The sequence below is a fragment of the Lutra lutra genome, chromosome 13, assembly GCF_902655055.1.
Source record: "Lutra lutra chromosome 13, mLutLut1.2, whole genome shotgun sequence".
In the NCBI taxonomy this organism is placed as follows: Eukaryota; Metazoa; Chordata; class Mammalia; order Carnivora; family Mustelidae; genus Lutra; species Lutra lutra.
The window spans coordinates 88,040,063-88,065,958 of NC_062290.1; the positions used below are offsets into that span (position 1 = coordinate 88,040,063).

General features: G+C 55.3%; 1 protein-coding gene across 5 annotated transcripts in view; it reads right to left on the reverse strand.

Annotated features, from left to right (window-relative positions):
* Positions 1-25,896, reverse strand: part of SH2D3C (SH2 domain containing 3C) — a 29,281-nt gene that overhangs the window by 747 nt on the left and 2,638 nt on the right. For 2 of the 5 annotated variants that reach the window (XM_047699750.1, XM_047699753.1), the window contains exons 3-11: positions 15,136-15,175; positions 8,422-8,550; positions 6,858-7,312; positions 5,509-5,633; positions 4,003-4,538; positions 2,959-3,074; positions 2,252-2,423; positions 1,371-1,482; positions 782-988 (exon numbers count right to left, since the gene is read on the reverse strand). In XM_047699750.1, coding sequence (XP_047555706.1) covers positions 782-988; positions 1,371-1,482; positions 2,252-2,423; positions 2,959-3,074; positions 4,003-4,538; positions 5,509-5,633; positions 6,858-7,312; positions 8,422-8,550; positions 15,136-15,175 — 1,892 coding nt within the window. Of the gene's footprint in view, positions 1-781; positions 989-1,370; positions 1,483-2,251; positions 2,424-2,958; positions 3,075-4,002; positions 4,539-5,508; positions 5,634-6,857; positions 7,313-8,421; positions 8,551-12,325; positions 14,403-15,135; positions 15,176-21,194; positions 24,032-24,068; positions 25,866-25,896 lie in introns of those variants that run through there. The other 3 variants (XM_047699752.1, XM_047699754.1, XM_047699751.1) reach the window with 3 other exon arrangements.

Genomic DNA, 25,896 nt, shown 5'->3' on the forward strand with positions numbered 1-25,896 from the left:
AACAGGACCATGTCTGCAACATATAATATTTAAATTATTGAAGATAAAATATGAATGTCAATTTGGAGGGATTTTTCTTTTCTTTTCTGTATTTTTTCTGTAAGTTCCAAACTTCTTGCTAAGAAATGTACACATTTTGCAAATAAGTTTTTGTTAGTTAAGAAAAAAAATGTTTTGTTTGCTCTGAAAAAGAAAGAGGCAGGAAACACAAACACTAGGATGTTGTCACCATGTGCCTCTGGGTGACTGGGGGGATTTTGTTTTTTCTTTTTGCTCAGCTGTAATTTCCAGTTTGCCTACAGTGAAACTTTATGACTTAAATAATGCCTAAAGCAGTAAAAGCTGGATTACTTGAGGCCACTTCTTCTCTGCTCTTTTCACTCTCCCTTTCCCCTAGACTGGGAGCTCCTTGAAGGCAGGGTAGGTGCGTCTCAGCCCCAGGCCAAGGGCTCAGCCCCAGGCAAACAAACTTGTAGAATAATCCCTTAGGAAGTCCACTTCACAGAGAGAAAACAGAGGCTCAAAGAAAGATCCACAGCTAGGGCGCTCTCTGAATCACCTCCGTGTCCCTGCACCGCCACCCGGGCCTTCCACTCACAGCTGAACTGGTAAGCAAGCAAAAAACAGGGAAAAGGAAAAGAAGCAGGGAGTGGTGCCAGACGAGGAAATGGAGAAACGTTAAGGGGGTTTTGGTGGAAAGGAGAGAACAAGTCCGGTGGAGGGAGGCCCAGCCAGCATCAACAGTGACTGTCTCGACCCCCAGATGTGACCTGTGACTCACCCTGCAGCTTGACCTCCGCGTTGGTGTGATACAGGCCTCCGTGGTGGGCCACGGTGCGGGCAGCCTCCAGGTGGGCCAGTACCACCTCCACGCCGTGCTCTGTGCTGCCCCAGGGCTCAGGGCCCTCTGCTGGGGCCGAGTCACACTCAAGAAGAGTGATAAGCGGCAGCACGTGCGGAAACGTAGTATTGCTCAGCGGTGGGCCTTCTGTGGGGGGGGGGGGAGGCAGGCGCTTAGAGGCCTTGGAGTCCCCACTGTCCCCAGGGGTGCTCCAGGCAGAGAGGTGGAGCAGGGGGTGGGTCTGCCTGAGGTCCCTGGCTGAGCACCCCCAGGGCTCCCGACTCCCAAGACTAGCACCCCTCCTTTTGGAATCCTCCAGCTGAAACCACTGCAGCCTTGGCACCGCCCTGAGGGCTGAGCCTGGTCCTGGCCACCCTGCAGACGGTAGCCAGATGCAGAAAGTGAGCTCAAGATTAGCCTGTGCAGCGCTCAGTTTCTGGTGGGTCCTCATCTACACTGGGAGAGTCTTTGCCGGCCCAGAGAGGGGCTGGAGCCTGCCCAACGTCACACGGCAAGGTGGGAGAGGTACCTTTGCCCTCGTTGAGGCTCTTGAGAAATGGCTTGAGCTTTTTCTCGTAGAGGATGGCACCTTCTGTGTGTCGCTGCCGAAGGGTCACCCATGTCTGCTCCAGCCGGGCAATCTAGGGAGAGGAGACTGTGAAAACCCAGCCAGGGTAGGGGCCCACATTGGCCACAGGCCACCCTCCTGAATGGACACACCCAGATGTGGGATAATAGTTATGACCTTGGTCACCTTTCATGTACCTGGGACAGTGCTGGCTGCTCTTCAAGGTCCTCGTGAGGCCTTGCAACAGCTCGTTTTACAGAGGAGGGAACTAAGGCTCAGCTAGGGGAATGACTTGCCCAAGGTCATCCCAAAATTAGGTAGCAGAGCTGGGAGTCGACCCACAGCTTCTGGGACCCTGTTGTTACTACTGACTAGGCACAGGAGAGCAAGTATAGAGTGTGGACAAGATTCAGGCTGTGAAACTAATCTGCTTCTAATCCTGACCTTTTCAGTCTGACTGTGTGACCTCAGGCCAAGTACTGCTGTACATCAGTTTCTCCATAAATAAAATGGGACAATAAAGGCACTTATTTCCCAAGATTGTTCTGACGAATCAATACTTACAAAGTACTTAATGTAGCACCTAGCATATATCAAGTGTCCGCTGAATTATAGCCATTTTATATTTATTCTTGAAACTCACATAATGCTCCTCACTCATTTTGCAGGTGGGTAAACTGAGACCCAAAGAAGGGGCAAGACTTGGTCTTGGAGCAGGTCACTTCAGAGAATCCAGCTACCCTTTCACCGATGCTGCCAAAAAGTCCCCGATTCGAACGTTTCCCGGGGCTCCTCCAGACAACGACTTCCTGAAGCTCAGCTCGAGATGCGCCCTTCCGTACCTGAGCCATATCGAGGGCACCCATGACCGCAGCGAAGCTGAACATGTTGCCCATGGTCCCTCGAAGTTCAGCCGCCAGCTGGATGGTCTTGTGCAGAAGCACTGCCCGCTCCTCCGCCGAGCCCGTGCAGCCCAGGATGTCCACGGCCAGCATGATGGACATGGTGTGGAACCTGTCTCAGCGGCCAGGTCAGAGGGGAGGGGTCCTGTCACTAGTTCCGTTTGGCGCCGGAGGGGCAGAGGGCCAAGCCCAAAGTGACAGGTGGGAAAGGGTCAATGAGATTAGGGGGCGCGGCCAGAGTGAGAGAAAGCCAGGCTAAGGGCTTCTGATTGGTCGCTGTAACTCGGGGGCGGGGCCCGAGACTTCTGAGCGCGGGGCTGAGGGGCTTGTGATCAATCAATGGGATTCACGCGGCAGAACTGTTTTAAGAAAGAGTAGCTGATGGGCGGGGCTAAGGCTCGCGCAGTGTGATTGGTCAAGAGGGTGCAAAAGATGAATTCGGAGACAGGACTCGGGCTTTGGGGAAACTGGGATTGCTTGGAGCCGGACACCGAGCAGTTGAGATTCGTCAATGGATAGGAGGCTTAGCCCGAACCCCATGGGAGCCGGGCTGAGACACTCTGACTGGCCAGCCTGTCATAGCAAAAGGGCAGCAAGGTAGCCCTGGGGATTCCCCGCGAGTCCCCGGGTGCAGGTGCTTGCCTTACCTTTCCAGCAGGTCTAGTCGTAGCTGCCGGCCATGGGGGAGGGTGAGCAGCTCCATGCCCCAGCGGACTCCCATTAGGGTCTGCATCTCCTTGGTAACGCCCAGTATCCTAGCAACCTGCAAGGACGCCCAGAGGGCTGATTAATTTCCTGTCGCGGCTGGCCCAAGCCATCTGGGAGTCAGAGAGCTTTCTCCAGGAGGGCAGCCTGGCTGGGATAACGAGTTTGAATTCCAGCTCTCACCCTCTGCCATGGAGCAAATGAACATTTCCCCCTCATTTCCGTGGAATGAGGGATAAATGGAAAAATGCCCAGAGCTGTTTGATATGTGCCAAAGGTGACCAGGACACCTTTATTCCAGAAGGCAAACCTGAGGCCCAGGGAGGGAAAAGGGCTTGTCGTCCAAGGTCACACACTGGGCCAGAACTAATCCCATCACGCCTAGCACTCTCCATAGGACAATATCTCTGCCGTTTCTTACTTGCTTCCTGAGCTGAGAGACCAGTGCGGGCCCCCACATAAAGTAATCAGTGCTCCCCTCCAAACTTCAGAGGGAGAAATTGAGGTGCAGAGAGAGTCTGGGTCCTTAGATAGTCAAGATTCATTCAAAGGCCAGCCATTGACAGTTTGAGTCTAGGTTCTGAGTTTTGCTTATTTTGTCCATGGGGGGTGGGGGGGTGGGGGCAGGTGGTTTTGTTTTTTTACATTCTCTGGAACAACCAGGCTGACTCTCACCAGGCTGAAAAAGTACCCCAGGGAGCTCTGGCTTTCAGCGCTGCCCAGTTCCAGTACCAAACTGGAGGAAGCAAGAATATCTTGTGGTGGTGGTGGTGTTGCTGCTGTTTTTAGGAGAAAATGGAGGCCCAGAGAGGTAAAGTGATCAGCCCAGTGTCATACAGCAAGTAAGGGACAGCTACGAAGCCAGAAGCCAGGCCTACTCACTATACTTTGGGCATTTAGCAGCCAACTCTTCACCCCCTGGACCCCTGTCCCAAAGCTGCAGGACAGAGGTGCTCTCCCTGCCCCAGTGCTCACCGAGCACCTACCAGGCAGTCAACCTTGGTGACGTGCCGGGCCAGCGTCCGGGCATCCACCTCTGCTAGCAGCTCCTTGACCTTGCGCAGGAGGCCCACCTCCAGTGGCCGGTTATCCTTGGGGATCAATAGTGACTGGAAGGTGGCGGGGTTGAAGGAAGAGGTGGCTTCCACAACAGGGGCTATGAAGGCCCTGCCCCAGTCCCCTTCGGGTGCCCCATTCTCTGACAGTTCCTTTAGCCTCTCCCCATAGCTCCTGGCCTGCCGGCTGGAGGCCTCAGCTGTTGCCCGCTCTCGACTGCCACGGACAGGAGGCCGCAGCTGGCAGTAAGGGCCGGAGTCCGGGTCACTGTAGCTGCTGAGTGACGGGGATGGGGAGGCCTTGGAGAGAGTGTGGGAGGGGCTGGCATAAGGGCCCTTGTCTGACTCCCCAGGGGGCTTCGGGGCACTTCCGGGACACAGCTGGGGTTCACTGGAGCGGCGGGTGACAGGGGAGGCAGGCAGCACTGTGGCTGATGGAGCTGCAGGGGTGGCGTGGACACGGGTCACTGCAGGGAAAGAAAGGGCGAAGACTAGTTACCAGTGAAGTTCTCCCTCCCTCTCCCCAAAGGACAGGCCCCACCCACCCTATAGAGGGGACGTTCCCACCTCCCTGCACTCAGGCCAGGCCCAGCAGCCTTGGGTAAAAGGACCAGGCCTGAAGGATACTCTCAAATGGCCTGGACCCCAGGAGTTTGCTCCTTCCTCCCCTAAGGCTGCTGCAGCCTTGGGGAACCACTGGACTACTTAGAGGAACTTGCCGTGATTCAGGGATGCTAATAAGCACTTGCTGGAGTTCATTGTGTGGAATTATTTCTCGATGAATTAGCAATGATTTATTGAGTGCACATGTGCCAGGAGCTGGTGACACACTGGCCATACACTGGTCACCAGCAGTCAAACCATCATCCAAAATGAGAGGTGATGTATATTGAACTCTTCCTGCCTGTGAGGTCCTTCTCCATACCTTAGCCCATTTAACCCTGCCATCCTGGGAAGTAAGTCCTTCCATGATCCTCATTCTACAAGGAGAAAACTGAGGCTCAGAGAGGTCACCTGCCCTGCCTCAAGTCACTACCCAGCACATGGGAGAGCTGGGCTTTAAATCCTCAGTCCTCTGAGGACTGAGGACCTCACTCTGCCGTGTTGCTCAGAAAATGTCCACTAAATCATTTGGGGCAAGGATTGGTAACTTTTACACTCGGGGGAGTTGGTTCGAAGGCAAGTTTGCAGGTATGACCAGTTAGCGAGCCTGTGTTTAGGGAAGAATGTGTGACAACCCATGGAGACAACGTCGGTAGTTCTGCTAACTGGTTTTTCGGGTAAATTCTTGCAGGCATCACTCTCAGTAAAGAGGTAGAAACACACATAAGCACACATGGTAACAGAAGTCGTCACGGACAGACAGAGAGTGGTGCACACACAAGGTCACTCCCATGGGATTCCCCCCACCGGCCCCTCCCCCTCCACTGGCCATACCAGTACTGTAGGCAGGGGAGCTGGGACTCTCGGAGATGGGTGACATGGGCGAGTGCAGGTCCGGGATCTGGTCCATGCTGAGGGCACAGTTGCGGATAGATTCCCGGGGGTGGGGCAGTGAGGTGCTGTGGAGCAGATACCTTCATGAGCAAAGAGCCCAGAGAGCGGGGTCCTCAGCTGGCCTTGGGATCCCCACCTCTGCCTCCATCCTAGGTTGACTGAACTTCAGAGGCAGAAAAGGCTTGGAGAGTGTAGTACTAATTGACAAGTATAAGACTGAAGCCCAGAGTGGAGAGTGTTTGTATAGTCCACTACCCACACAATTGCTCTCTTCCGTGAGAACCTTGCCTCCAACTCAAGAGAACTACCTGGGAAGCAGGCCCAGTAGAAAGGATGGGGAGCTGGAGGGAACCGGGCCCACAAGGCTGGCACTTCCTCACTGCTCCTACACTATGCTCAGAATGCCAGATGCTGGCACCATTACAGGCACTGATTCTAAATCACAGGCAAAGTACCCACGGAGAATCCAACCAGCAATTCCTTGACTGATCGCACCCAGCCCAGGCCTAGGGAGATGGGCCCTATCCAAGTGCTGGCGGCACAGGAGGGCAGGTCTCTTTGCAAACAATAAGGGAGGCCATAGAAATAAGGGGTATAGACTTTGGAGTTGCAGACCTGGGTTTGAATCTCAGTCCTCCCGCTCTTCAGCAAGTGGCTTCCCCTCTCGACACCTGTTCCCTGGTCTGTAAAGTGGGGGTGTGCACAGGAGCTCCCTCCCAGGAGGACATAGGGATTGATGAACTTGAGCACAGAGAGCCCTCCGCACAGGGCCGGGGGGCACACTAGGGCCTCAGGAATGGGTCCCTGCTGTGGCTTTTCCCAGCCTCATCTCACCCAGCCCCAGAGGCACCTGGGCCTCATTAAAGTATTGCTGGAAATGTCCCATCCCCTTCAGCTTCGCAAGCTGAAGCCCTCTGCTCTGATGCATGCCTTGGCCTAGCTAGGTGCCGGAGGGCGGGGGCAGCAGCTGCAGGGACAGAGCAGCCCTCAGGGGGTTCCCCTAGGCTGGGGGTCTATCTGCACAAGGGCCCTTTATCAGTAGGAACATGGTCATGAGAGGAGAGCGACAGGGCCCAGGCGGCTTAGGTGAGGCTGTCACCTGGGCCTGGCTGCCGACAAACCTGGCACTCAACCCTCCTCTGCCTCCTCCTCTTCCTCGAAAGGCTCCAGGACAGTCATCTGCCCAGTTCACAGTGGCCTGGCCTCCCGCCCCTCACCAGCACTCTGCAGACAGATACCCCCACTTGCCAAAGGGAGAGACCGAGGCCCAGCGTGGGGCCCCTTCTTACCTGGTGGGGCAGCCATCACTGCGGGTAACCTTGTCGGCGGTGAGTCCATCGGTCATGGTGACGCTGCGCCGCTTCATGTGGCTGCCTTTGGGGCCCGAGGGGCTGGCGGGGCTGGCCGCCTTGCTGCTGCCCTGGCCAAGGCCATAACAGGCCTCCAGGTAGCGCAGCGGGAAGGTGCGGTTCACAGGGCAGTAGATGATGGCACCGCTCTGCTCCGACACGGCCTTGCGGCTGCCCACATGGTACCGCACGAGGGCGGGCACATGGTCAAAGCTCTCCTGCTCGAACAGGTACTGGATGTGGGTGTAGCTCTCCCCGGCCTTCACCACCACCTTGTTGATCTTGAAGTGCAGGGCCTGGTTGCGCCAGCGGCACGTGAGCACATAGTCACCCAGGCTGGTGAGAGAGTCCCGGATGAGGAAGTCACCGTTGCGCTGCACCAGGGTCTCTGATACCTGTGGGAGGTAGTGATCAGTCTGGAGCAGGGCCAGGGCAGGGGAGGGTCCGACCTGGGATCTGGGGGACACAGGGAACAGAGATATCTAAAGCTTAGGAAGGGGGATGCAGTGACCCAGATTCGGAGGGGCAACTCAGCCACAGGCCCTGGGTCTGGTGCACGAAGCCTTGGGAATGGGAGGACATGACACCCTGGAATGTAAGGCACAGGGACTACAGAGTCTGGGGGGCTGGGGGTCACCATGACCTGAAACTCGGTTCTCAGGGCTCGTGTTAGACAGGGTGAATTCCCAATCCTCATCCCTCCAAGCACCCAGGGTTCTCCCAGTTCTCTGGGCCTTTGTACCCTCAAGCTGTCCTCTCTGCCCGGACATCCTTCCCACCCTGCCCACTTGGTGAAGTCCTGTCCGTCTCTCACTGGCCTCTGTCCTCAGTGCTCCCTCCTGAGGGCCAGCCTACATTCTCTGCTGGGCACTCCATTCCTGCATTTCTTCCACTGGGCTCTGACTGGACCACCAGCCCTTGGAGGGGGGCACCACCCATTTTCTCTCCACATTCTTGGTGCCCAGCACAGGGCCTGGCAGAGTCAATGCTTGACAAAGAACCGTAGCATGAATGAAAGAGGGAACAGGTGACTATCAGCCCATCTGGGCCTCAGCACAGAAACTCAAATTTGCCAAAACTGAGAATCCTAGGCCCTGACACTCACTAACCAAACAAACAAGAGGCTAATGTACAGACCCATGGGAAAAAAAAAAAAAAACAATTAAAAATAATAGTAATAATATCAGCCATAACAACACTAACAATAACATTGAGCCCCCCGCATGTCAGACAACAGGGTAACACTTTATGGGCATTGTTTTATTTATTCTCATGATAACCCTTTAAGGCAGGTACTGTCATTACCGTCCATGTCATAGAAGAAACGGAGGCTCAGAGAGGTGAAGTGACTTGGGCAAGGTCACACAGTTAGGAAATGAGTTCAACCTCACTGCAGTCTACTCGGACTGAATCCACCAAGCAGTGAGTCACAGCCTCTCTGGGCAGAGCTGGCCGAGGTGGTGGGTGACCTCTGAGGCTGAGGTCCCACCCAGGGACCACTCACCTCACGGGGGATGCGGCCATGATACCAGGCATGACTACGGAGATCTGTGCTGCTGAGTTTGAGTTCCTCCTCCAACTCCTTGTGTAGCTTCTCAGGGGAGGAGTCCAAGATGTACTTCTCCTTGGAGAACTGGGCAGGAGACAGAAGAAAGTTGGCATCTGGTCTGAAGCCCTCTTCCTTATTCTCTCCCAACCCCTCCCTACCCCAGGTGAGCTGCTTCCATCCCAGGACCCTGGGAAAACTTAGGCACCAGAAAGGTCCTCAGCTGTTTGAGTCCCCAGCCCAGCAGGAGTAAGGAAATCTCAGTTAGCCCTACTGTGTTCCAGGCTCTGTGCTACGTGCTAAGAGTAAATGAGACAATAAACAAATCAGGCCCTGTCCTCAAGGAAGCTCATAGTCTAGGCAGGGGAAGGAAACTAGACAGGAACATTGCAGGAGAATAAGGTCAGCACCACGCTACTGGACAGCGGCAAAGAGCCCTGTGACTTTTAGAAGATAAAGTATAGGGAAGAAGGACTGGTCCAGGAAGCCTTCCTGGAGGGAATGGTGACAACGAAACACTCACTCTGCACCAAAAACATCAAACTGATCTTGCATGGGGGAAAGGTAGGATTTCTACAGGTGGATCTGGGAGGTAAGGCAGCAGGTACCCAGGCAAAGGCAAGGACAGAAACATAGGGCTGGGCGGATGAGGACACATTCTGGGATGCAAAATTATACATTGGAAGGGTGGAGGAGGCAGCTATAAACAGAGAAGCAGAGGCCCCCACACAGACGTTTCTGCTGTCCTTTATAATTCCCAAGGCCCTTTCCTCCTTGCCATCTTAAGCAATCCTGGCCAGATGGCAAAACTGTGGCTAAGCAAGGAAGCCAAAGATCACTCAATAGAGATATGCCCAGGACTCCCCCCGCCCCTTCCACCTGCTGAAGGGGGAGATGCCTGGTTTCCTGGCTACCATGGCCCAGGGTTGGATACTTAAGAGCAGAAGGAAGAGAGTTCCTGTTGCCAGGTGCAGCCCTACCATGAAGCCCAGCCCAACCCTGGCTGTGCCCTGTTGAGTTCTCTGGGCCTCAGTTTTCTCCTCTATAAAATGGGTATTATGACAGAAACCTGTCTCCTTGGGTTGCAAGGATGAAAGGAGACAATACTCCAGAGTACTGTGACTAGCCCACAGATGTCCTTGTCACTGTGAGCACATGTGACATTGCTTCCTCTCCCACTCCCCAACTCCGGGCCCCAAAGATAGCTGTTCTAGGACAGGTAGATCTGGCCCCAAACTGGCCAGACAGCAAGACAGAAGAAAGGGGGCTCTAGAGGGCCTGGCCTCCGTCCAAGTGACAGTCTCTTTCCAGGACCCCCTACTCACCAGGGTCCAAGGGTCCTCCAATCCACTCCCTGCGTTTTCACACCTTCCAAAGATCTCTGAGCCTAACTCTGCAGCTCCATTCTCCACCCCTCTGCTCTTACACTGCCTCAGTTTACCAGAATCCACACTGCTCCCAAGATACCCTAATTCCCAGTTTCAGTGATATCTAGAGTCTCTGACTTCACTGTTTCAACAGTGATTAAACTCCCACTCTGAGACAGGTCCTGTGTCAGTGCTAAGGCCACAAGGTCATCAGGACAGATGACCTCTGAGAGAGTCACACAGACACTGAACAAACTCCAGTTTTCTGAGTGTCCAGGAATGCACAGAGGGCTCTGGGAGCAGCTAAGAGTGTCCCTCCTCATCTAGTCAGGGATTTGAGTCCCTGAAGACGGGATATTTCCACGGAGGCCTGCAGAAGGACGGCATGAGCCCAGCAAAAGCATCAGGGCAGGGAAAGACAAGCAAACAGGTGGGCAGGTTAGAGTTTCCGGGAAGACAGTGGCAGAGTCAGGGCCCTGCGGGCAGAGTCAAGGTCCTGGGGCAGGGGGAAGCTTCAAAAGGGCAGAGATGATGGGGACGGGTGGATCAGGGCTGTCAGGCTACTATGGGGAGCTGGGGTTTACCCAGAGGCCACAGCAGAGCCACAAAGCATTTTTCAAGATTCAGTCTGGTGTGTGGAGAGTGGCTTAGTGCTTTCAGGCACTGGCAAGAAGGGTGGGGCACAGGGGTGGGGACCAGGGAAAAGAGTGTTTAAGTAGCCATTGATCAGGACAGGGAAGAGGGTGGAGGGGTCAGAGAGGATTTCAGATGATTTCAGAGATCCTGGGAGGACAATGAGACAGCTCTCCAAGGTGAGCAAAGCTGGAGCAGGAGGAGCTTGGTGATAGACCCATCAAAACTGGGGCTTTGAGGAGCCCGTAGGGCTCTGGGGACAGATGGTGGGGGTCAACAATGACACAGGTGCTCAGGAAAAGACAGGTCCTGGGATGGGGATTCCATCCACTCTCTACCCAGGGTAGAAACTGATACCTCCAAACGGTAGGAAGGCTGAGGGCTGAACTGAATTTGGGGAGGTCCCCAGGTACCTACACTTCTGTATGGAGTTCTCTATTCTTTGGGGTCCTTGGCCTCCCTCCCTACACCACGCCACGCCCTGGGGAGGGAAGACTGGGAGTCACAAGGGAGAAAACACCAGTACTTCAGACTTCTGGGGTTCTTCTCTTTCACAAAAAGCATGTAACTGAGAACTCACCCCAGTTCCACAGCGGGAGTGAGATGGACATGGGGAAAAGAAGGGGAGTGGGCTGTGAGGTAAAGAACCTGGCCACAAGACGCTGCCTACCACTGTGTGACCTTGAGCTAGTCGTTTTTCCTCTCTGAGCCTGGGTAGCATCTGTAAACGGGCGGGGGTGGGGGGGTGGGGAGACCGGTCTCCACTTTTCCAGCCATAATCAATGGTCCCAGGGAGAATCTGGGGGAACCAACTTGGTGCTCCCACACACCCGAGAGTGGGGAACCCTAGGGTCCTGTGCCCTCCTCCTCACTCTCGACCAGGGGGTCCCCAGCTCCCAAGACTGGTGGGGGGGATGGTGAGAGTTGCGGGCTGGGGCGCGAATGCAGCATCCTTGCGCTCGGCGCACCGCTATTGGCCAGAGATGATCTCACCGCCTCCCCGCCTGCGCGCGCCTGATTGGCCGGTGCGGGGATGCTGCGCTCCGCTGCCGGCGGGGCCGTCATTCAGGCGGGCTCGGAGCGTGAGTATGTGAGCCCCGGGGAGTGCAGGGGTGACGCGGCCGGCGTCCCCCAGGGGGCTCCGGAGGGAAAAGCGCAGAGACCTCCGGTCAGGTTCTTAACCCCTAACCCCCAGCCCGCGCCCAGCAAGCCCCCTCCAGCTTCCTACGGTCTGGCAACCCCAAGCAAGGCCATCCCCAGATGATGCTCCGCAGAGGCGGGGTCCGGGTCCGCCCCTCCACCCCCTTCCGTTTAACCCCTTCACCGCCGCGGCGCGGTCCCGCACTGCCCGGCCGCTTGGGCTGGGAGCCCCGCTCCCCGAGCCTGCCCCAGCCCACCTAGAGGGCGGGAGAGTGGCGGGCGCTCTGGCCCTAGCCCCGGCACCCGCAGCACCCCTTCAGCTTCCCTCCCCTCACTCAGCCTTCGGACCCCAGCCCAGCGCTCCCGGTACAATGAGGAGCCAGGCTGCCCGGGTCAGCCGCAGGGGCCGGAGCGCTCGCCCGAGTACCGGCAGGACGCCGGGGACCGCAGCTCCCGGGACCCAGTGCCCCAGCTCAGCTCCGCCTGCGGAGGAGGCAGGACCCGCGAGTCCCGGGAGCGGCAGCCGGGACCCTCACCCTGCGGAGCGGCGGGGCGCCCAGAGGTGAGGCTGGGGCGACCCCGCCCCCTCCTGCAGCCCCTGCCCCTGCCCCGCCAGACCCTGCGAGGCGCCACCGGGCTGCGGCTCCCGGCCCCCGGGGTCCGGGCGGAGCGGCCGGGGTCTCAGCCCAGAGCGCCTGGCGGGAGCCAAGCCACCCCCTCACCTGCACCTGCACGAAGGAGCCGCGGTAGAAGCAGCAGGCTGCGGCCGAAAGGGCACTCCACAGGCTGCACCGCTCGGTCATGGTGGGGCCGGGCGTCCGGGGCCGGGCCGGTGCGGGGGGCGGCGGCCGGCGGGGCAGGGGCGCGGGGAGCGACCGGGCTGGGCACCGGCTGCGCGTGCCTCTCGGCGGCGCGATTACCTCATCGCCTTGGCGGGGGAGGAGCGGGGAGGCGGGGCGGGGAGACCCCACCCTCCCGCCGGTCAGGGGAGGGGAGGGGGCCATTGTTCCTCCCTCCGCCCGCCCTTCGCTCCCCGCCCCTCGCCCCCCGCGCTCCAGCCCCGCAGGGCTGCCCGGAGCCTGGGGACGCGGGGCAGAAGACCTGCCTAGGGGGGCCATCAGGGGGTTGGGGGGGACAGGGGGCAGCGGGATGAGTTGGGGATGTCTGGGCCCGGGAGTGGGGGGGTTCCTGGCTCCCCCAACTCACCGTACCTACCTTCACTAACCCGGAGCGGGCAAAGACTTTGAATTCAATCATATCTAAAGCTGGAGAAATCCCTATATGCCTTTGACCAAATCCTTTGTGGCCTCTGGAAATCTCCCAGAGCCCAGGATTTCTCACCTCTGAATGGGATTCAGGGACTCGGGCAGAGAACCGGGGGATGCTGAACTGACAGACTCTGGGGGTGTGGAGAGCCAGTAGATGCTTAGGGCACCAACCTGGGTTCAGCTAGCATGGGGGGGGGGCACCTCCACCCCAGCAGCCCCTTCTCTTGGAGGTGGGATTCACTCATCTGGAAAACATAGAGCTCATCAGAGCTCATCAGAAGAGCTCATCAGAGCTCTTCTGAGCCTTGCCTGAGTCTGATGCCTATTAAGTTGTCATGCATAAAGTAAATGCTCAATAAATGCGTGCTATTATTGCCAAGCTTATTGTCTTACAATCTGGACTTTTGTCCTAGGAATAAGGCGGGGGGTGGGGGTCATCACTGACTCTGCACCAGTCAGGCCAAGGGTACAAATCCTTTTGACAGGCTGTGTGACCTTAGGGAGGTAAGTCCACCTCTCTGGGCCTCAGCTGTTCAATTGTTTTCTAAAAATACACCAGAAGCTCTGAGCACTGGAGCGTGGAATTTTATGGCCTTGGAACTTCAGAACCCTTGACTTGGAATCGAATTGATCACATTGTGGTCTGAGAAACCTGGAGTTCTGAAAGCTAGTACCTCAGGGCAGGAATGGATGGTTGGTAACTAACTATTGATTCTACCACCGTCTGAGGCTTGAAGCTAAAACTAATGTTCTTTTGACTTCGTCCTTTAATTAGTTCCAGTGAACAGGTATTATTTCCTTCATAGTATTTTAAAGTACATGTTCAGACCCATAAACTAAAGGAAAAATACAAGTTACTAATCCTCATAAGGATCTTACTACCATCAGTGATGGAGACCTCACTCCCTTGCCAGGGATCTGAAAACTGTGTGTCCCCTGTGTCCTACTCACTGGCTTTGGTCCTGGTTCTCCCTGAGGCCTCCATCACCCTATGGTGTAAGGGCTCCCGATGAAGAGCCAGGGCCCAGATTCCAGGAGCAGCTCTAGCTCAACTTATCGCTACCCTGGGTTACACTTCCTGGGCTCACCCAGCTTGCTTTCTGACCTTGCCCACACCCTTCCCTCTGCTTGGACCACTCTCCTATCTATTTCTGCTTATCTTTGCCTCTCTTCAGCTTTTCCTTTGGGAACGGGATGTTGGTGAACATTCCTGGTCAAGTGCAATGGCTTGGTTTCAATGCCTCCTCCTCCAGAAAGCCTTCCTTGATCTCCCCCTCCCCATCTCCCAAACTGAAAGTCATCCCCTACCTGCTGAGCTCCAGTGGCTTCCTATCTGAGGTTTCTGATGACAGTGAGGGGCAGATATCTGAGCACTTCCCATGCTCCCTCATGGCCCATTACTTACATGGGGCTTTATGGGCAGCATCTCAGGTAATGGAATGTCTCCAGGGTCAGCAGCCAGGCCAGCCAGCTCTAGTTCAGGTCCAGCAACCCTACTTATGGGCATGGACTCATTGAACCCACAGCAACCCTAGTTGGGATCAAATAAAATTGGATTGCAATCTCAGTTCTGCCCCATAGTTGCTGTGTGGCTGTGGGCAACTCACTGTGCATCTCTGGGCCCCAAGTTCCCCATATGTACATGGGTACAGGAAGGCCTTCCCTGCCCAGTGATGAGGGAGGAAGTCAAAGACCTCGTTCATGTACAGAGCTCAGCACTGTCTTCCCTCCCTGGCTGGCAGCCAGCACAGGGCTCTGCACACAGTAGGCTCACAAGATGTTATGTTACTCTCTTTATCGTCATTGTTTCAAAGCTGCATTCCTAACATTCCCAATGCCCAGGACAAATTAAGCTTGTGGTAAATGTGAGCCGGGCCCATTCTCCGTGATGAAAACTGAGCCATCTTTTCTGGCTCCCACCTCTCAACACCAGCATATGCTCAGAGAGTGGGTGGGAATTGGGTCTGAGCATGGAGACACCCCAGGACCCAGGGCAGCTGGCAGCGGGGGGACGGGGAGGGGAGTGAGTCTGGTGGTAACAAGCACTGGGGGTTCCTGGGTTTGGGGTCAAGAGAGAATGATGGCAGGCATGGGAAGAAGATCCTTGGGAGTGAAACCAGACCCAAGCGCTGCCCGGACCCTGAGACCCTCTCCTCTTGGGAACAGGCGGTGAGGTATGGCCCTTAACAAGGCTCAGAAAAGAACTCTGCCCTTCAGGGAGCAGGCCTTGAACCATCCGGTGTCCCCTGCTTGGCCCCGCTTACCTTCACATAGTCCCCGCCAGCCTCTGGCTCTCCAGCAACCCTGGAAGAAGAGCAGAGAGGTGAATGTCCCCACCCTTTCCTGGCCCCCCGGCTGTCAGCACCTGGCCTGGCCTGAGCACGCCAAGAAGGCTCATCCTGAAGACAAGAGGGGGCATGGCAGCTGATAACACTTACTGGAATCTGCTGGGAGGGCTGCTGCTCCACTCACCAGCTGTGCAACCCTGGACAAGTCCCCTCACCTCTCTGAGCCTGGGTTTCCTACCTGGAAGTCAGGGACAATGACAGCCTTGGCCTCATTGGGTTGTTGCAAGGACTCTGGGAGCTGATCAGTGTTACATGCCTAACCACAGGCCCGCTTCCTGAATCATGTTGTCTTCACCCGGCGTCAGGATGCTCAAGGGTTCTTACCCTATTCCACTCCAAATGCTGGTAGCCCTGGGCTGGGGCTCAGCCTACTGCCCACGCCCCCTCCACCCTAAACTCTCTGCCCAGTGCAGAAGGGCCCACTCAGCAGCATGCTGAGCTGGTGACTGTTGGCCGTGGTGGAATTGACCCCTTCCGCCTTCAGGGGCCCGGAGTGACTATCCTTTCCAGGTGCCAGATTAATACTATCCTTCCTCGTGAGGGGGCTTGACCTTAACTGCCAGCCCTTCTCTGATGCAGCGCAGAACTGCCCCTTCAATTCCTGCCCGGTAAACCCAACTGCCTCCTTAGCATCTCCTCTTGGATGTCTGAAGTCGCTGCGACTTGTCACATCTAAAGCAGGATGGTCGCTACCCGCCCCCCTGCTGCCACGCCCCTGCTCCCCACATCTGCTTGCCACCTCAGTTGATGTCAGCTGCACCCTTGTTGCTTTCCTTGGCCAAAAAAATCTGCACTCATCTGTGCCTCCTCTTCCACTCGCCCTCCACACCCACCCCTTCAGGAAATCCTGCAGCTCTGCTTTCAAAATAGATCCTGACCACGTCTCTCCGAGGGGCAGTCCTTTCCCCACCCAGGAGCTCCGTGTGCTCTGTGGAGCACACAGCAAGCAGCCTTCTTGCAGGCTCTCTGCTGTTCTCACGCCCCATTCGGCCTCCACTCTACCCTCAGAGGCACTCAGGTGAGAACAAGCAGGTCACGTGCACAGAGCACCCCCCCCCCCCCACAGTGCCTCCTCTCCCCGAACAAGATCTAAACCCCTCTCTGTGGCCCGCAAATGGCTGGCTATGTAATGTAGCACCCAGTCCAGAACTTTCTTCCCTTGTGAGAGTTAAGAGGTTATGCCGGAAAAACAGGCATCAACGGGGCCATATGTTCCCCAGCCTACAAGGCCTTGTGTAGCCTGGGGGTGCCTGACCACCTACCTTGCCAACCCCAACATGCCTCGCTCACTCATTCTATCCCTCATTCTGGCCAGACGCAGTGGCCTCTTTGCCAAGTTCACTCTTGCGAGAGAGCCTTTGCCCTTGCTATTCTCTGCCTAGAACTCCCTGCTTCCAGACCTTCACACAGCTCGCCTCACCCCTAGTTTATTTGGGGCTCTGCTTAATGTCCCTCATCAGAGAAGCCATCCCTGACCACCCGACCTAGAACAGTCCCTGGTCCTTCACTCTCTGTCTTCAGCCCTCCTTTATTTTCCTCAGCCTCTGCCTGAAATGATCATTTTACATTTACCTGTTGACTTTTTTTTTAAAGATTTGATTTATTTGTTTGACAGAGATCACAAGTAGGCAGAGAGAGAGAGAGAGAGAGAGAGAAGTAGGCCCCCCATTGAGCAGGGAGCCCGATGTGGGGCTCGATCCCAGGACTCTGGGATCATGACCTGAGCCGAAGACAGAGGCTGGACCCACTGAGCCACTCAGGCACCCCTACCTGTTGACTGTTAATTACCTGAAACCTTCATGAGGGCATTGACTTTGTCTCATTGTTAAGCCCCCAGCACAGTGCCTGGCACATAGTAGGAGCTTACGATTGCTTAAAGGAATACGTGAATAATAAGTACCCAAGCAGTGTGTTGATCACTAGCATTAGGATTAACTTTGTCAGGCTGGGCCCTGGTTTTCTGGCTAGGTCAGGCCTCTGTAGTCCCATCTGCAAAGCAGGGAGGGAAGTCAAACTCTGGGGAACTGCTTCCTCCCAACAGAAGCCCAATGTTAAATTTAAATTTGAATTTAAAACATATACCCCAAAATCTGAGCTTTAAAAATCACAGATGAGGTGTGGACTCCCGGGGCAGAATTCCACACACGCGGCACCCCCTGCTTCTGAGGCTAGGAGCTCCTCACTGAGAAGCTGTCTGACAGCCCTCCCTGTTCTGACATTCTAGAGTCCTTGCTGTTAACCTTCCCTTCTGCAAAGTCCTTCCTGACTTCAAAACATAGTCTCTCAAGCTCCATGCAGCCCAGCCATAGCCTTTTTGGTTCTCTCTGCCTAGCAGCGGTGGGAGCGAGGTGGAGTAGGGACCCCTCCCCTGCGCGGTTCACCTCTGCCAGCTTCTCCGGCTGAGGTGTCCCATCCCAGAGTTTCCTGCCATTCAGTCCCGGAAATCCGCTCACTGCTGGGAACAGATTGGCCAGGACACTGGGATCGCTCCGGTGCTTCCTCCTGCTTCCTGTCTCCTTCCCCTTGGGCCCTGCGGAGGGAACAGAGTCTTGGGGGGGTGGTGACTGCACCACGATACAAGTGGGCTGGGGTGGTTAGAGCCAACAGGGGAGCTCAGGGCAGAGGCCGAGACTCAGGAAGCTGCTGGCTTGGGGCTACACTTAGTCCCTATCACCTCACCCTGCCCCTCTACAACACTCCAGGATTTCCAAGACTTAATGTCACCATGTCTGCCTCTGATTCACTGTTATCATTTGCCTGGACTATTACCACACCTCATCACTGGCCTCCCTGCCTCTCTGTGTGTTGTTTGTGACTTGTACTCACTCCAGCAGCCAGAGCACTCTATTAAAGTGAAAGTCAGATCACAGATCTCCTTTGCTCCAACCCACTGGAGTGGCCCCCAGTGTCACTCAGAGTAAGGGCTAAAGTCCTCCTGAGAGCCTTACAGACTGGCTTCTCACCATCTCTCACACCCGATGTCCTACGCTGCTCCCTTCTCTCTCGCTGCTCCAGCCACGCTTAGCTTCTTGCTGGCTTTTGTCCCCACCTCAGGGCCTTTGCACTTTCGGTTCCCCCTGCTGGAATACTTTCCCCCCAGGTACTGAGTTCGGACCCTGCCCTCCATCAGGTCTTTACTAAAATGTCCCCTTCTCAGTGAGGCTTTCCCCTGCCACCCATCTGAGAGTGTGAACTTCTCAACACTCCCCACCTCCCTTCCCTCTTTACTTTCCCTCTTTATTTCTTCTCTAAAGCACTTCATGGAACCTGTCATGCACTGACTATCTTCCTCCACTAGAACACAAGCTCTGAGAGGACAGGAATTGGGATCTGCCAAGAGCAGTGCCAGCTACCCCATAAAGACTTTTTTGAATGAATACATGTCACACAGCAGCCCCATGCAACAAGATCTGGTTCTCAGGGCTCAGTTCTCTGTAGCTGGCACAGTCAGCCGTCCCTTCTCTCTCCCCTTGCTCCTCCTTGCACTCTAGCCTTCTTGCACTTCCTCCAAAGAGCTCTTCTCCCTCCAGCCTTAGGGCCTTTGCACATAACCTTCCCTTCTGCAAAGTCCTTCCTGACTTCAAAACATAGTCTCTCAAGCTGCAGCCCAGCCACAACCTTTTTGATTCCCTCTGCTTGGAACCTCCTCTCTCCCTTAGGGCCAGAGTGGTTCCGCCAACTTGGCCTTCAGATCTCAGTGTGCTTGGAGAGTTCTAGAACATTCTCCCTCCCATTGTGATGATCAAATGCAGAAATCAAAGCTTCCATTTTTAAAAACTCAGCTTTATCAATTAATTAACTTACTTTTTAAAAAAAGATTTTATTTATTTATTTGACAGAGAGAGAGAGAGAGAGAGAGAGAGAGAGATCACAAGTAGGCAGAGAGGCAGGCAGAGAGAGGGGGAAGCAGGCTCCCTGCTGAGCAGACAGCCCCTGCGGGACTCGATCCCAGGACCCTGAGATCATGACCTGAGCCGAAGACAGAGGCTTTACCCACTGAGCCACGCAGGCGCCCTAATTAACTTTTTTATTTCACGGACTTAAAAGGTACTTCCTCTCGGGGCGCCTGGGTGGCTCAGTGGTTAAGCCGCTGCCTTCGGCTCAGGTCATGATCTCAGGGTCCTGGGATCGAGCCCCGCATCGGGCTCTCTGCTCTGCGGGGAGCCTGCTTCCTCCCCTCTCTCTGCCTGCCTCTCCGCCTGCTTGTGATCTCTCTCTCTGTGTCAAATAAATAAATAAAATAAATAAATAAATAAATAAAATAAAATAAAAAATAAAATAAAAAAAAAAGTACTTCCTCTCTAATATTAGTGGTGAAATCAATTAATAAATAATATTATTTACAATTGAGCTAAATCAGTCCCATTAATCAGCCACATTAATTATTCAAATAACCAAGCCCTTTAATTGCCTGTATTAACTGATTTGTTCTGATAACTGATACCACTTATTGCATACATTAGCTTAATTAATTGGATTAATGAGCAGTAATTAGAGCCCATTATCCTTTATTTCCCCAACACAGGTTTAAATCTGAGCTTTACTTTCAAGGCTCCATCCTGGCCTGGGAGAAACAGTGAGGCTCCCCAAGGGATCCTGGAGGAGAGGCAGTAGAGAGCAGCTGCTGTCCCATCCCACCTTGGCCCTCCCATTGCCGTGGGTCGCCTTGCCCTCTGCAGAGGTTGGCTGTCCGTCCATCATCTCTCTGACCCCATTTGTCCCCTTGGGGCTCCAGGCCTGGCTATGTGGCCACTTCCCCAACCTTTGCCTCCTGCTTCTCAGCTTTCCCCCTGCCTCCACCTCTCTGGGGTCCAACTGCCTCTTCTGTAAAGGGGGCCAGAGGGGCCATAGGATCCTGAGAAGGAAGGATGCGGAGTTCTCAAAGCTCGTGAGGGTCCTCTTGCTGCCCCAGCTCCCAGCCATGGAGATCTCCCATTCTGCCCTTCCTGGGGGACTGAAGATTCTTCCCACCCTTACTCCGACCATCGCTCAGCCCAGCAGAAAAGCAATACTGCTCTATACTCCTTAGCTTTTAAACGCCCTGGGCAGAGAGAGCAGAGGCAGAAAGCCCTGTCTTTCCCTGGGGCACCTTGCCGTGGGCCCCTTGGGATTCTCTGCCAGGTAGGCTCTTGGCTTTAGCCCCTGCCCTGCCCTGCGTCCTATAAGATGGGCCCGCACTGTCTTGAAGACATCCTGCTCCTTCTCCACAATTCTGTGCTCTCGGTCTTTTTGACTATGGTGAGTTTGCCAGCAGGTGTTCAAAGAGGGGATCAGCCCTGTGAGGATAGGGCAGGTGGGAGCCACTCTTTCCAGGGCAGAACCGAGGCTTTTGAGCCCTGAGAGCTACTGACTGGTACTCAGAATCTGCTGGCAAAGAGCAAAGGGGTGGGCCCGGGTGGAGTGCTGCCTGAATGTCAGTAATCTGGAGGCCCTGCTCGAGAGGGGAGAAAACTGAAATTTGTCACTTGGTCCAGGACACACAGATGGCTCAGACTAGATCTGGATTGGCTCCCCTTTGTTCCTTGCACGAGGCAGGCTCCCCTGGAAAAAGGGGCGTGCTCTAGGGTGGACGGGAGGAGAAGGTGGGGAGGGGAGGGCAAAGAAAATGAATATTTCAACTGGACCACGAGCCCAGAATCGGCATCAAGAAGAAATGGAGCCGGGATGGGGGGAGAGAACCCTCTCGGGCTCTGGAGAGGGCCCTCTGTTGGGAGGGAGGAAGCAGTGTGACCCTGGGCATGTTCCCCTCATTGGACCTCAGTGAACTTTTCTGTAACATGGGTGTGCTGAGAGCAAGAGCAGTTCCTTGTACGGGTATCTCTCTGGACCAAGCTCAGGACAAATGCTCTACCTCATCTAGTCCTCACAGTGCCCCTATGACGCAGGTGCTGTTATTGTCCCTGATACCCAGATGGGGAAACTGAGGGTCAGACAGGGCAAGGGAGTTGCTCAATGTTGTGCAGTCAGCGACATACCCAACTTCCTCCCCATACTCCACAGAGGTCCAGGATTCTGCAAACAAGGTCCCCTGAGAGTTTTGGGGGGGATGTGGCTCCAGCTGGGGGTGGGGGTACAGTCCATCCTTCCTGAGCCAGCGTAGTTCCCACAGCCTGAGGCATCCGGGGGTCTTGAGGACTGTGAGAAAGTCTCCACAGGAAATGAGAGTGGGGAGTAGCTGGGCCCCTTCCGAAGACAAGGACCAGCCGCCCAGAGCCTGAGGAGGCCGAACAGGCTGGGCCCACCACAGCCCCCTCCCCTGGTGGGTAATCACTACCAGATGCCCAGCAGCTGACGTCACTCTGCAGGGCCGAGAGAGGGTCGTGGGACTCTGGGGAGTGCTGGGAATTCTTGGACCAGAATCAACATTCCAAAAGGAAATGGGATGGGGGGTGGGGATGGTTCTGGGCCTGTTCTGAGTGCCTGGCATAGGGCTGGATGTCCCCAGCTCTCCTGTGAGGTGCCACCTTCTCCAAGCCTCCCTCTGAACAGCCCTGGGAGGGGGGGTAGAGGGGCCTGGGGCTCTATGATCTGGCAGGGAGGAAAGGACGCTTGGGCGTGACACTTTACAATGAGTAGAACTGCATTCAAACCCTCCTCAAAGGAGAGGTCCTCATAAAACCTAAGTCAGAGTGAGGCCCTCCTCTGCTCAAGGCCAGCGATGGCTGCATCTCCCTGGGTCAAAGCCAGGTCCTTGTCAGGCCATCCAGGCCTTCCATCATCTGAACCTGTTTCCTCTCTGACCTCACCTCCCACCACTCCACTCCCCAGCCTCCCATCTTCATCTCCTCCAGGCACTGTGGGTCTCAGCTGCTCCTCAAACATGCCAAGGATGCTCCTACCTCAGGGCCTTTGTACCTGCTGTTCCTTTGGTCTGGCACACTCTTCCCTAGATATCAAGAGGTTGTTCCCTCATCCCTCTGTTCAAACATCACCTCAAAGAGACCTTTCTCCTGGCTAACTTTTCCAAGTCGCTACCGCCAGACACTCCCCTGCTACAACCAATTCCCCTAGCTGATTTCAGTATTTCTCCCAGCACTTCTTTCTTCCGCACGACCATTTAACACCTCGTCTCATCGTGTCTCCCCCACACTGGGACGGGGCTCCATGACAGCAGGGTTTTGTCCGCTCTGCTCACTGCTCTCTCCCCAAAACTTGCAAGAGTGCCTAGGGCATAGTTGCATCCCAGTAAATATTAAAGTGAATGAAATTCCAACTCAACTAAATGTGTCATCTCAAGCAAGTCATTAACCTCATAAAACCTCTGTGTCTTCACCTGTAAAATGAGCTCCCATTATCTTTATTCCACGGGCTTACGGGAGGTCATTTAAGTAACATAGAAATGGCTTTGAGATTTGTACTTGGTGGGAGGTGAAATGTAGCCTAATGACTTGGGGGTTGGTCAAGCCTAGGATCAAATCTAGGCTCTGACACTTTATCTCTCTGTGACCCCAGGAAAATTCCTTCCCCTCTCTGAGTCTTGCCTTCCTCCCTGATAAAATAAGCAGTAGAGGTTCCTCTTCACAGGGCCTAGGTGGTAGACGGTACCCGTGGGGCGCTTCAGGCAGGGTCTGGCTGGTTGTGAGCCGGATCTTGACCTCTTGGAGGACCCTGACCTGACAATTCCTGTGTGTGGGCAGGGGTGTGGGTGGAAGGTGCTGGGGCCTCCTTCCTTCACTGGGCCTCCCCTTCCTCCTCCTTAACACGGACTGAAGTGGAGGGCGTCAGGGCTCTTTGGACCTGCTATTTCCCCGCAGAAGGCTGAGGTGCCAGGAGTAGGGGGGTAGGGTGAGGTGAGGTTGGTGCTCTCCTTTCTGGGAGCTAAAGGCCCTTCAGCCCTTGTGCTCCTGGCCCCTCCTCCCTCCTTCCTCCTCATCCCCCATGATCTCAGCAGGAACAGGGCACCAGGAAACTCCTGCAGCCTCACCTCTTCCCCTTCCTTCCTTCTACTCCAGGTGCACCCTGCCTCCCAGGGGGAAGGGGAGGGACACAATCTACCTCGGCCAAGACCATTCCCTGAGCAGCCACTGAGATGACTCCCTTGGGACACTTGGGAATGGGGCCCCAGTCTTGCTCAGTGGCAATTCTCAAATACCCTCCTCTCCAAACTGTATGTATCATCTGAGACCATCCGGTTCATTCCGGGCTGCTGAGAGTAGGGCAGGGCAAATCTGAGATCATACAGGCAAAGCAGCTCTCCGGGACACAGTGCTGGGCTTTGGGGGCTCCTGGAAGAAACTCTAATTCCTGGTCTCCTGCTTGGCCTGGAGGGCAAGTGGGACACTGGGTCTCAGGACAGCAGGAGGGGCTCAATCAGATCTGCTAACCCCACCCCACTCGGGACCATTGGACACTGGCTGATTGGGGGAATGGAAGGCAGTCTGTCTATTTCCTCTGCCTTCTGTAGGCCAGGCCTGATGTGGCTGCCAGGAAAACTGAGGCCCCTGCCCACAGGAAGGAAGCCTGGGTGCTAGACTTGATATCCTCAAAGTTTCTCAGGACCATCCCTCCCAGAGGGCTCTATTGGAGGGTAAGGGGCTGCCCATTCTTTAAAGGCACGAGCCAGGAGGCGGAGTTCTAATCTATACTGTCGCAAACCGGCCAAGTAAATCTCCCTTTCCTCATCTGTAAAATGGGGACGATAATTGTGTCCCTCTTCTGGGGCTGTTGTGAGGAGTAAATGCGCAACCTGTGCGAGGACAAGACAGGCACAGAATTACACCAGAAGGAAGCTTAAAAGTCCCTGATGCTAACTGGGCATCCTGCTTTGTTGGTTGCCCCAAGGGCACTGATTTCCCCTCAAACCATTCCCAGCCCCGCAGCCCTTCCTCCGGGCCAGCTCGGTCACTCACCCTCTAGGTCCCAGTGCGGGGCATCTTCGTCCCACTGCAGTCATGGTTCCCCGCGGTCACTGCCTGCAGCCTGTACACCTCCTCAGCCCGACGGTTCCCGCCTTTCTCAGGCCACGAAGCTGTGGAGCTCAGTGCCCAACTCCGGGGGGCGGAGCCTGACCTGTAGACCACGCCCCGGGCACGCCCCTCGTCGGGCGGGGGCCGCTCCACAGCCTACATCACCAGCCGGGAAGGACACGCCCCGCTTCGAGCACGCCCCTCCGCCTCCTGTCTCGCTCCGCCCTCTCCCCCCATCTGTCAGCGTCCGGGGCCCGGAAGGCCACGCCCCCCGAGCACACCCTTCCTCCTCGGCCCGCCCAGTTCCAACGCCCGCCTCCCCCGACTGCTCGCAGCACAGCCTGAAAAGGACACGCCCCCTAGACACGCCCCTCCACGCGCCCGGCTGCTGCAAACTCCCAATGCACATCTCAGACCTTAGGATGCCTCAGAACCGCCCGGAACCTATCAGACCCTCTCCCTTACATACAATCCTTGCTCCTCCACGCCCAAGTAGGGCTGGACTAAGCCTGGAGCAATTAGAGACGAAGGAGAAGCACTTAAACTTTGTGGTGTGCCAAGCCCTGTGCTAAGATTTTACAAGTCCTGTATGTTATTCTTGAATTCCCCTCACGCCCCTACAAGGTAGGCGCTCTCATTATGCCCTTCCATCAAAGGAGGAAACTGAGGCTCAGAGAAGGGAACAGACTTATCCAAGGTCATGCAGTCAGTAAGAGGCAGAGTCTGGGCTGGATTCATTCTGCAGCTTTACAATATCTTTCTCCCCATTGAACAGCGGTCTAGACACAATTACCCCAGCACACAGAAGCTGTGCTTGGTGTCTTGGAGAAAATCCACTGAAGGGAGGTCCCAGAACCAGCCCTAGAATTATTTTTGCTCACCTGGGGGTTTTTTCCTCTTTATTTCAAGAAGCACATCTGATGGGTGTGGTTTAGACACAGGCTGTGAGGGTTCAAAAGCTGGAGACTGCTATGGTTGGGATTGAACGGGTTCCCCAAGGGCACAAGCACACAGCTGTAGGTCTTCAAAGGTGGTGGGTACAATGTGAGACGTAAGTGTGTGGCCACAGGAGACAGCAGTTTTCTGCTCAAATCCAGCTCTACCACATTGGGTGAGTCTCAGTTTCCCCATCTGTAAGATGGGGCTAATGACAGATGCTTTTGCAGAATCGTCCGTGAGTAACATTGGTTTTGACACCCAGTAGAACTGGTGCGTCTTAAGTGGGAGCTAGGGTCATACCATCACAATCTGTATTTTTGCATGAATCCGACTCACCCAATAAACAAGTTAAGTGGCAACCAAGGGAAGCAGTGTTGTCCAGTAGAACTAAAGGTGGTGATTTGGGTGTGGGGGCCCTGGGCGGGGATCTAGTGACTGGGTCTGGCACCCAGCTAGCCGCTGAGGGCCCCTGCTAGAGGCTGTCTAGGGCAAGTCAGGTGGGTCTTAGTTCAAATACCACTTTGTCATTTGCCAGATGTGCAACCTGACTGGGGCAGACAACTTCCCTCTCTGAATCTCAACTTCCTTGTCCATCATATGGAAACAACAGAATCTACCCCCCCCCCCCCCGCCAGGTGCTTTTGTTTTGTTTTGTTTTTGATAATTAATTGCAAGTGAAGGATGAAGCACAGTGCCTGGTCTGTAGTAAGTTAATGTGTAGGGCTTTTATCCCCCCACCCAATGTGTGTGTGGGGGTCCTCTCCAGGCTCTATTGGCAGGAGGCTTAGAGACACCATCCCTGCAGCTCCCACCCTCCCCTTACCCCGGTGGG